The 12334-nt window shown below is 42.5% G+C and overlaps 1 protein-coding gene across 1 annotated transcript in view; it reads right to left on the bottom strand.

The window, feature by feature from the left end:
* The window catches only part of ARHGAP18 (Rho GTPase activating protein 18), a gene marked incomplete at its 3' end in the record, with an annotated part of 65792 nt that extends 53699 nt beyond the window's left edge, over positions 1 to 12093 (bottom strand). Inside the window, exon 1 of the mRNA XM_080616739.1 lies at positions 12001 to 12093. Coding sequence (XP_080472865.1) covers positions 12001 to 12086 — 86 coding nt within the window. The 5' untranslated portion in view covers positions 12087 to 12093. The remainder of the gene's footprint in view (positions 1 to 12000) is intronic.
* Positions 12094 to 12334: the final 241 nt, after the last annotated feature.

The raw sequence follows: 12334 nt of genomic DNA, 5'->3' as shown, positions 1-12334 counted from the left end.
AAAAACAAATCAAAGCATTTATTAACACACCCATGTAAAAAATGTTTGTATGTACAGGCACTAAAATTATCTACAGCCTTACCTATGAGGAATGCTGCAAATAAAATGAAGAGCAAGGGGAAAAAAAACCAAACCAAACTGAAACAAAACAACCAAGCCAGCATATGCAGATATGACCTTGGTTCTTCTATTTAATAAGAACAGTATCTCCTACTGGTGACTTATGCAAGACAACCTTCTTGGAGAAATATCCTTTACTCAACTGAAGCTCCTTTGGATCAAAGCTGAATTACATTTTTATGCAAAAACACCCATCTGAGAAGACTTGGAAGGCAAGAAAAAAAAAGGGGTTCACTGTTCGTGTCACGAACAATGATATGGGACAGCGCCAGCCCCAGTACTGACCCATGAGGGATGCCACTCATCACTGGTCTCCACTTGGACATGAAGACACTGATCACAACTCCCTATCCACCAACTGGTCCATCCATCAGATCCATGCCGCTCCATTTTAGAGACAAGGACGCTGTGTGGGATGGTGTCAAATGCACTGCACAAGTCTACGTAGATATCAACATCATACCACACAGGAGGAAAAGAAGAAACAGAAAACAGAAGACCAAGCCAGGTTGAAGGAAAGGTTTCTCAGCCTAGGCTCAAGCCCCCACGAATACAGCTACACAGCTATCTGACAGGGTCGTGCTGGTGCTGGGCTATGGTCTGAACACACTGCAGTGGACATGTGCCCCAGGACAGCTACCACTCAGCACAGCCCAGTAATCTGTTTCCCAGGAGAAATCCCAGCATGCACATGGGAGAGAACACCTTGCTAAGAGATAGCCAAGACTCTGGCTTCAGTCTCCTACAAAATTTTACACACAAGCTCAGATTAACAACACACAACTTGAAGAGTTTGAAAAGACTGTCACATAAGCTTGCTTACGCTGAGTGCTTTGACATCCCACTCCATCCCATCCCATCCTGTCCCATCCCCTGCCTTGCTTCTCACTAGCATGGCCCTGTGCAGACATACCAACCAAGAGTCTGGCTCCAGATGCATTTTTCAACCCAGTTTAACTGCTAGCTGCTAACTTTACTAACTGGATCTCACTTAGCAACACCTTCAAAAGTATACAACAAACCCTGAATTTACACCTGATCTGAATGTCAGAAATTAAATATATACATATATTTACAATTAAGAGAAATTACAATAACCTATACTGAGGTCTGTGTTTAGTAAAATCTATATTAAGCCATTCAGCAAATGGACAACGAGCAAGAAAACATGTAAGCAAATGTCTCCCTTACACGCCCTAATACAGGATGACAAAACTTGCATAAACAATCACTTCAAATGCTCAGGCAAGGCCCAAAAACCAAAACACTGTAACACATCACACAGGTTTTAATACCATGCATCTTTGTAAGCTATTTCCTGATTTGAAATACAAAGTGCCAAATACCACCTTTCACAGCATGAAGCTCATAAAGTTTCCCATAAACTTTCAGAAGCAACTCCTACTTACTACGAGAAAAAAAGATCACATTTTAGTTTGTTCTTGTATGTACCATCCACAGTAAGAAATTCAAACACATACAGTCTCTTTCTTAGTTTTCAACTCCAAGGAGAACAAGTACCACAGTGTAAATACTCTTCTCTGAAGGAGAAGGCAGGCAGAATTTGGGTCAGTGGTCAGATGCATAGACATTTTAGTTAGTACATAGTATTTTCAATTACTTATATTTGTATAATGTCTTACATATTTAACGTTTTAGTCTTTTTTTATCCTTAAAACAGGAAACATTAACTGTGATTAAAAGTTAGGTTGTGTTTCCTATATGAAATCATATGAGCTACTCTGATTATGCTTATTCCCGATACTGTTTTGATGCACTTATTACCCTGGGCACTACAAAATGAAAGCAATTTCCCTGGTGCAAAGTTCAGAGCAAAGAAAGCTGTGTTTAAACTAGGCACAAATCAGTAAGCTTTCAAGAGCTTATCAACTCACAACTAACCATAATTTAGAAACTGCACTTTAATTTACCTCATCACAGTGTGTGGGAATTCAAGCTCAGCTTTTGTTTCTTCTGGTGAGGCAGGCTGCAGGATGCCACATGCAGACGATGAGGGGCGGGCAGGTTGCCCACAGCTCTGTAAAAGCAGTGCAGGTGTTCTCTGCTGCACAATGCACCTCGATTCCAATGATGTGTTCTCACACTGCAGCCTGCCTTTTGCAGGTTAGAGGCCATGCACATGACTAAATCACTGCATGGTATGAGCCAGGACTAAATGAGCCAGATATGAAGCTTACACAAGCTTCAGAGTGGCTACTAAAGAACAAACTGTACCTGAACTGACTGACAACTTGTCAGTGCAAAGTTAAGCCACTAAATATTTAATCTGAACCAAAGGAGTTCAATTATATCAGACGAGCCTCTCACAGGATATGGCCACAGCCAGTCCAAGAACTCATAAAAAGGAGTTATCTTGTCAAATAGCAGCCCCATTATGCTAGCACAGATGCAGGCTGCTGCCAGAGGGTTCCATCAAAACCTTCTTTCCTGTGGGTTTCCGTCACTTCCCCTGTGCCAGCACCATCACTGATACAGTCACTTGCTGAGCTAGGCTAAGGAGCCAATCTGTCTGAAAACAACACTTGCAAAAAAAATTGTTTTCAGTTGAATTATTTTTTTTTTTTTTAAATCCAGATCAACCTACTTCAATCAGCTCATAAAAGCCAATGCCAGGGCAAGAAAAATATTAGGAAGGTGTAGGTGAGAGATGGAAGTAAGCTCTACTTTCAGCATTCCCCACTCTTTTTAGCCTCCACTTATCTCAGCCCAGAACAGCCACAACCTGTACCTGATGTACAGTCACTGCTGGTTCAGGACAAGCCTTTGGAGGCACTCTGAGATGAAAGAAAAAATTTAATGAAATACTGTGGCATCTCTTTCCTGAGATAATACTTTCAACAGAACAAGAATATATTCCTCAAGTCCACCTGAAATACAGGCTTCTCAGGAGAAGATGACAGCCAAGCCACCATAATGAGTTTAGTAGAACATGAAAGTACCCTCTGAAGGGGTTATAACAATGGGCTTGACTATTCCCATGATGATAACACCATTAATAATGTTCCCTTATCTAGTTGTGACAAAGGCAATCAGGCCTTTGTGAGGCTCCAGAAGCTACACTATGGAGTTGTTAGTTCTATCATCCTCTTAGCAATTGTTGAGACACAAAGCATCTTCCACTGGCTCTCCTGTGGTCCCCTGCTGTGGCTGGCCAGTGAGTCACAGCTCTGTGTATGATAGCACTTACCAGGGTTTCCTTGATATTCAGTAGCTGAGGCTTCTAGTTACCACTCCAAGCATCTTGCTTCGTATCAGGGATCACAGACTTGTAGCTACAGCTATAATCACAATTATTATATGACTCCTTGAATCACTGCAAGCCTGCAAGAGCTTTCTGCTTTATTTGTACAGCTAAAATCTAACCTTGCACTCTCCTTGTTACTTCTGGATATAGTATACTCATGGACCTTACTGTTCTATTTTATTACAGGCAGAGAATTTCTGCTAGAAACAGTATTTCATCAGTGGCCTGGAGTCCCACCAACTATTACTCTGACAGTTACACAGAAATCAGCTAAAACCAGTCAACTGACTAAAAATAATAACATTTGAAAGATGTACTTTACATTGACTGAACAATTCTCACACATCCTCTTAAGTATTTTCCTGGTTTTCAAGTAGGGAAGTGAAATAAAAATATCTGACTTCCTTAAGCTACAGTAAAAGCTGTCTGGGTGATTTACAGACTCCTAGACAGGAAGAAGAGGTAGTTGGAGGAGTGGTAAATTGAAGATTTCTACTGATGCTAAATCAAGCAAAACATACCAATTGTTGTGCTACAGTTTGGTACCAAGTATGCGTGATAAGGTATTTATTTATTTGCTGAAGATAACAATATTCTTACTTTGTTCCTTTCTCATGTGTGGTGTACCCTCAACCATATTTCCAAGCATGCTAAGAACACGCACAATTGCTCCTCTTCAAATACTTCACCCCAAACCATTTTAAGTCCTCCAACAATATTGTGGGCCCTGCAAAGGCAACATTCTAACACATCTTTATTGTCACCTTTTGGCCTAAGAAGCCTCCCTAGGAAAGAAAGAAATTGTAGAAAGATGACAGATAAAATCTCTGGCTTTCTTATGAAAGCATTTCTAGGCTAACAGGATTGGGATGCTGTAGCAGGAAGGGCAGGGAACAGAGTCACGGAACAAGGGAGAATATTGAGCAGCTTATCCTCATGGGAAGGTAACCAGGAAGCAACTGGGTTTGTGCACACTTTTTATTCTGCTGTAATACAAGAGAGCTGGTACAAGACAATGACCAAATAATAAGTTCGCAGCTTCAGCTTTTTCAGGAGTGCAGAGGGGTAAATCACTTGACTGCTCATCCCATACACTGTTTGGGGTACCTCAAAAAATATAACTCAGAAAATGATGGCTAGAATTGTACTTACGAGCTAAATTAAGTTGTTTCTTATACAACCAAATACTAAAAACCAAAACCCCTACTTATTTCTCTCTATTTCTTTGGTTATAAATATTTAAATTCTCTGCCTGAACATGCTCATTTAGAGGTCACACTACTGAGGCAGAGGCAGGCTCATTGCAAAACCAGCGCTCCTCAAAAACAGGCCATTGGCACATTGGAAGTATGGGAATTTTTCTTCCCCTGGACAAACTGATTTACTGAGGAGGCTGGAGTGGCAATCAGTGACACACACGTAACAAGAATCTGCAACACCACACACAGCAGGAACCTTGCTATATCACTTACTGTAATTACGGCCTCTGCTCAGCTGTAGTAGTCTGATTGAAGTTGTGCACTCAGTAACTCTAGTAAAAAAGCACTAACAATAGAGAAAGTTGCCAGCATTGCAAATGTTACCAAAACATGCATGAGTATCCATTTAAAACCTTACAGCTTTCAACTCAAGCCTCACTAGTAACAGTTACAAAACAAGAGTAAAATACTGGCAATAACAATAGATTACAACACTTTTTAATCGAGCGCCAGTACCAGCAGACTGAAAATGCCGTTAGTCTTATTTGAAAACAAGTTTAAATATTCTGCTCTTCAAAGAAAAAGAACTTAGAGAAACTATTAAAAAATATTCAATTGATGCCACTCTTGGAGCGTACGCTGGCGTTCAGATTTAGACAGCTCCTCTAGCGCTTTGCTCATTGGAAGTTCAGTTACATTTCAGTTTCGCATAAAAGTCTAGTCGCTTATAACAGCACATCTAGTAACACATTGTATGCTGCTCTGTATCATCTAGATTTGTACACACTCAAGCAAGAAAGGGAAAGCCTGTAATTAAAATGTTCAAAAGGCTTTTATCCTTCACATTCCTTATAGCTAGACAAGCATGACATCTCATTCTCTGTCATTAAAATAAAAAAGAAAGCCTACATACAGAGGGCTCTGATTTTCCTCTTTCCTGGTATGTAGCTCCACTGATTCAGCACAGTTATTCTTGGTTTAAATCTATTTAAGGGCCTGACACAAAGTCGAACTGATTAGACTGTTTTCACTGACAGTGAAAGGCATTCGATCACATTTACATCCACAATGTAGAATAAGCTAGGTCACCCAGTGAACTGGACTTTTGAAATGATGTTGTTTTATCATACTGACAGATGCTAAATGGATGTCTAAGTACAAGAAACAGTGACCACATACTCATAATGAGGACTGCACTCAAAAAGAAGAGCTTGAGCAGATCTAGGGCTCAGAAAGTACAAGCAACTCATGAGTTCCACCAGCACACTTGTAATAACAACAAGATGGCGTGACTGCAGTATGAACAATTGGCTGAGGTGGTAATTAGCAGCAACAAAGCGATTTTACCTGTGTAGGTGACACTCATGAGACTGGCACTGAAATACTGCATCTTATTCAGGCTGGTGGTTGAAAGAGAAGTAAAGTAGCAGGGCAAGTGTAAATCAGAATGCTGAAAATGCTGAAGTATCACAAAAAGGATTTTCAGGCTGAAGGAACAGAGGGACTCAAAGAGAATTATTTGTTCTATCTACCAAGAGCAACAACTTGACAATAGGTAACAGGCACTAGGAGGGCTTTTTTTAATCGATTGGAAAGACATACCTAGAACCAAAGACAGAAACAAAATAAATTCAAAGAATAAGGTGCAAACTGGGGAAAGAGGGAACCCCATGAAGCAGGAATCTGGAATCAAGGAAGCAGGAAATGTTGGGATACCACGTCTTGCTGTCAGTAGATCAACTAACTGAGATTAATATACCAGTCACTAAGCAACACATTAAATTACTAACTTATTATGTGTTAATGTGCATTAACACATTAATATGCAGTATACCACATATTTGTACATGCATTAAGTACAAAAGATGCAAAAGCAATTCTAAATAAAGCAGCATTGTTGCCTGTCAGCTCAGAAAATGTTGGTAGGTATCAGACAATAAACACTCAGATCAGGAGACAAACGCAAGGCAGGAAAGATTTTTCTAATGCATATAGGTAAAGCTTGTGCTCATATAGGGCTTGTAAACTTAGCAGATAAAAAGATTGCTAAGATTTCATAAAGTCAGCCGTAGTGTGATAGACCTTTGCTTTGCAGAAGCAAAGCAACACATGCAAGCTACTGAGCCATCCACACTGGCATCACAAAAGATAGGTTACAGGGATTAAGACAGGTTATAGGGATTAGGAACAACAAATGCTGTAATTATATAGAGAACCTGAAACCTGTGCTGTACTAGCAGATTGCAAATGAAATTGCAAAAGGCTGCACCAACTTGAGTCAGTGGTGAGTCATCAGCTTGTGACTTTTTTGCTTGTACACTGAACCTTACATTGTATCCCTACTTTAGTCCTTCAGACTGGATTTCAATTCCAAGACTGAGTCACTGGTGGGGTAAGAGGAGGAAAGGAATGAGAGCTTTTCTCTCTGAGAGAATGGAGATGGAAATTGCCCTTGAAAAAAAGGCATGAATTCATGCTTTACTACTAGATTTCTTCCTGGCTTAAGATGCGAACTATTAAATCTTCAGATTAAACTAAGCAAATACTTGAACAGTGAAGAAGGCAGATTATTCTGGTTAGGAAAGAATAAACTCCTCTTGCATGTGTGATTTGTCTGTTATGGTCAACATTTGAAAAACTCATACTGTGGGCAATTCATAGCAGAAGTCTTTGTCATTTTTCCAAGCTCGTAAGACATCTATCATGTGTTCTGTTTCTCAGGGAGATCAAACAGAGAGTGGGTGATTTAGACTGTGGCTGCCTGTAGAAAACACCAAGTATTTTATGCCCCTCTCACTTGTCACCCATCCCACAGTAAACACAGATGCTACCACTACGAAGTTAGTAAAGCCCATTTTTACAAAGACATATAAATTTTTTTTTTTCTTTATGCAGATTTAAACAATAACCCACAAAAAAGGGCATTACTCTACAACAAAACCAACTGAGACGCCCAGTCTCACTGCCACACAGATCCAAGCTTCAGCTGGCACCTCCCAAAGCCATATGGATTCAGTAGCAAAACAGGACGGTGAACCTCGGGGACTGCATGCCTTGGCTAGCGGATGTCACTCGAAAGCGGAGACCTGAGGTGGTGGCAATCTTCTCCCTTACAGTAGGTGAGGGTTACAGCACTTTCCAGAACTGGTCTGGGGTTTAGTTCCATCTCAGGGAAACTCAACTCATCATTCTTGTTTTGCAAGTGAGTACCAGCAAACCAAACACAAGCTTTAAAGAGGGCAAATAGGGAGGATACATAAAACTGCATGACCTCTGAGGAGGAAGGGGCTGTGTCCTAGGCTCTCTGAGATGCTGGAGTCCTTAACAAGTCATTACCAATAGGAAGATTCATAAGCCAGTCAGAACCATATAATGTTAAACAAGCACTGGCTTGCAAAGCTTCAAAACTTAAACTGGTCTTCTGATCTAAGTTAAGTGCGCATAATGTGGCAGCAAAAGTGCTGGCTGCTGGTGAACAAGCAGAGTGACTCACTGGAAGCAGGGAGGCTGTGACACACAACCTGGTGCACCAGCAGCATTCCAGATAGGACAAACGGATGGAGAGAAAAGCAAAGTCAAATTTCCAGTGACCACTACATTTAAAATTATTTGTCTATTACTCAGTTTGCATTTGAGGCTTGGTTCCTGAAAATGCTCTGAAGCTTATTTGCCTCATGCACTGGTACATATACATGCAGTTAGATCTGCATACATTCTGCATGCATTCTCTTGTAGTTTTGCTATATCCTATTCCACATCCATTGAATAGTACAGACTTGGTCTTAGCCTTAGAATCACATTTTAAAAGTTTTTTTACATATATATGCACATTCATATACATACAGATACAGATATATACACAGGCATACACATTCACTCACTCTACAGAACAGAAATAGTCCCGTAGAGGACTCTCTGGATGGCATTTGATTGCTTGAGGGTCAGCCCACACAGCCACATGAGACGACTGTTGTTATGTGAAACGCCTACATGTAACTGGCAAACACGACACAGGACCTGGCAGTCCTTTCTGCCACAGCGGATGGGGTAAAATTCCCCAGCAAGGGTCCTAAATGGCACTGGAAGTCTACACTTAAGGGCATGGATTTAAAGTGCAAGAGGGTGAACTGCTTACAAGCAGTCATTCAAACAAGGTCTTGGAATGCAACCTGTCTGATTCCGTGTTACTTTCCACAGTGCATGTAACAGCAAATGGGAAAAACACAGAAAAAAGAATACTTAAAAGCTTGTACATGGGCATAGTAAAGAAAAGGAGATGACACCAAAATGCAAGTATCAGGACGGCTAATTAGTGGATCTAACGGGTTAAAACTGGGATGTGAGAAAATCGAAGCAACATGGAAAAGAGAGCTGTTAAAACCAAATATGACACTGGGTAATCTGCCTTTGATTTCTCTAACGAAGTTCTTAGATAAATACTTAGGTATACCACAGAAGTCACCCACAGTCATTATCTACACTATACGAAGATATTCTTTTAAGCATTACTTTAAAGTAAAATATGGCCAAGATAAATATGTAAAATACATAAAATGTAAAATATGGCCAAGATAACAGCTCTGATGCTATTCTGTGCATTGCCACTGTCAAGGAAATATTCTTGTTTTGTCAAACTTGGAAGTAATCACACCAAGGCCATTCTAGATTGTACCCTAGTGAACCAATGGTAAGGTAAGCCTTTCCTAAAGGAAGTATTTCACAGGCTCATTGTGCCTTTAAAGGACCAAAAAAGAATAGAAAAGTCACTCGACAACCAGAAAAACTCTAAGTCTTATGAAGTACTTCTCATATGCCTGAAGGAAAAAATGAATGGTTAGGAAGTACAGCCCTTCCATAGGATGCCACTTGGTTTGGAACACAGCCAATGTATCGCTTTTTCCAGGATGTACAGTGCCCTGCTTCCCTAACCCTCCAAAGACAAAGCATCTCTAACATGCACTATTTTGAATGCCTATGAAAAAAAAAATTGACATAATTTCTTTACTAATCTTTCACAATAGGGCTGCTTTATTACAGCTGGCAGTGGATTACCCTGGCTTCCTAATATTCTGATCCCCATTAAAATTACACAGCTTTCAATTTAGAAGAGGCATGCTAACCTAGATACTAAGAGTTGCTCTTATTTTGTTATTTTCTAAAAGGAAAAAAAAAAAAAAAGCTGAGTTTCACACCAATAATAAAACGCAGCATCTGGAGCACAGAACTGATAAACTTACACAATGTGCAGAGCATAACAGAGGAACTTATTTCTCCCTATTGATACAATTATCACACAGCTCTGCACATGTTGGGAATGTTGATAAAGAAGGAAAGAAGCTAGAAAAATGGAAAAAATAATCTCACAGAAACATTATAGTTTCAGAAAAATTTTGTTTGCTTGTTTTAAACAGGCAAAACAATAACAACTGGTCATTTCCCTCCCTCCCTGCTCCCATGAAAATGACATTCATAACTTCTCTCACTTCTGAAGTGGGAGAACACTAGGCATGCAGGGCAGGAAGGAGCAGATGAATCAGGACCATGGAGTTGAGGATCCTCATTAATGAAAATGGGAGAGACAGGGCTTAGGTCCAAATTTAGAGTGACACAGCAGAAAGGCAGAGAGGTGTCCTTTCGGGTCTTAGTTTCATGAGTTAAATAGCAAACGTGCATGGTCTGGAAAGCTGTAACACTGCCAGGAGTGGAACTCATGGAAACTAACTGTGGGAATCCCCTGTTCTGCACAATTATTTGCTACAATTCAGGAAACAAGGCTGCTTTGCACATTTATTTCTCCCCACACTCCCTTAATTCCACATCAGAACAATTCTTGAAGGATCACCACTACTTGCACGGCAATGTCTCAAGTTTACCCAGTCTTCCCCAGAAGCGGCTGCAGAGGAGCAGGAACCCGATGAGATCACTACTCCTAACAGTGCATGAGACAAGTTTCTAGGGCACAGAGGGGCCCCCGGGACTGTGCTCATGCATTCAGGGCCTCTGGGGGCTAAGAGTAACTGCAGCTTAGAGCTATGTATCCAGGCAGCCTTGCATTCAAAGGACAGAACTGATCAGAACAGTCTACAGATACACAGATCCTTATTCAGAATTCATCCCAAGGAGCAGGGATAAAAAAGCAAGGGTTTTGCCTTCCATAGAAAGTCTGAGGAGAGGTATGAGGGGTAAAAACTCCACAAACAATACTAGAAAAGGTGATGGATTTTGTGTTTTCCTGCAAAAATGCATATATTTTGCATTCAATAGTAAACAACTAGATCCCTTACATATGTAGCTAAAATGATATCAGAGCAGGGTTGATAAGCAACATTAGTTATGGAGAAGGAAGTACCTCCATAAAAAGAGAGGCACAGCTTTGTGGTTCAAGCACGGGGCAGGCTGTATTTCTCAGTTCATTTCTCACCTTTGCCCTGGACTCCTGGTGTGACACATCATGGTGCATCAGTTATTTTTGTCCAGGGTGACACACCGTACTTCCCTTTATCTTCTAATCAGACAATAATCTCTTGGATCACACATGCCCTTCCTACAGACACATGGAAACAGTGTGCCAGTTTCAATACCTTTCCCGTTTCAGCTGGCTTCTGAGCATTAATAATTATCAATGGGACCTTTGTTGACAGTTTCAGCAAGGATGAGGTAAGACCAAATGTGCCATAAAGACAAAACTCTCCTTCCCGCACAGTCAGCTGGTCATTGTAGGGTAAAGCCAGAGGTGCTTCTGCTTGTATTAAACACACACTGCAAGGCACTAGGAGGTCCCCAGCCTTCATACAAGCAAAGTTGGCTTCTTTGCCCATTATTAATTTCACCTTTTAAGTGCAATGACAAATGCTTTAAAAAGTATTCTTACCTCCACCTTCCTTCGACTTATCATATTAAAAAAAAAAATATTAATAACGCAAAGTAAAAAGCAGTAAAACGCAAAGAGGTTATAGGCAACTGCACTGCCTCCTGCAACCAACCTGACCCCAGAGCCTCTTGGGTCCAGCTCCTCCCGGAGCCGCGGGGCAGCACCCACCGCTGCACCCTGCTAACCCTGCACGCTCCACCGACCAGAAACAGCTCGGGTTTCACACCTACAACGCACCCGGGCGGCCACGGGCCTGTTTCCAGCTACAAACACCTTGACAACTGCCGGCGTCTGCTGTTTGCAGACTCTCCGCAGACCAGCAAAACCCGCGGTTTCCACGGCGTGCGAAGGTTACTGGAGAAAGGGGTGAAAAAAAAAACAAAGGGAAAACCGTGTGGGCGGACGCGGCACACCGTGCAGAACCGGAAAATCCCTACCAGCCCCCGGGGGCTGGAGAAAGCACCTTCTCCCTGCCGCTGAGCCGGCTCCGCTCCTCCTCCACAGCACGGTCCGCGGCACCGAGCGCACCTGCCGCCCGCACTCACCCGCCGGGGCGGTCGCTGCCGTCGCCGCTGCCGCTGGGGTGGTAGGCGGTGAGGACCACACCTCGGGAGCCGGACCGCCAGCTCATGGCGAGCTCCGCCGCATCCCTTGTGGGGACGCCGAGGAGGAGCGGGGCGGCCCGGCCCCGGCCCGGCCCAGCCTCCCGCCAGCAGCGCTTCCTGCGGCCCGCTGCCGCCCTCCGCCGGGCCGGGCCCGGCCCCTCCTCCCGGGGAGGGCACCCAAGCGACCCGCGGACGACGCCGGCAGGATCGAGCGGCTTCCGGGAGCGGGAGCAGTGCCGTGCCTTGCCCCGCACTGCGCCGCAGCGGCCCAACC

Source organism: Psittacula echo, assembly GCF_963264785.1.
Source record: "Psittacula echo genome assembly, chromosome: 4".
Taxonomy (NCBI): Eukaryota; Metazoa; Chordata; class Aves; order Psittaciformes; family Psittacidae; genus Psittacula; species Psittacula echo.
The sequence above is the reverse complement of the archived record's forward strand: the minus strand, read 5'-3'. Positions and strand labels throughout refer to the sequence as shown.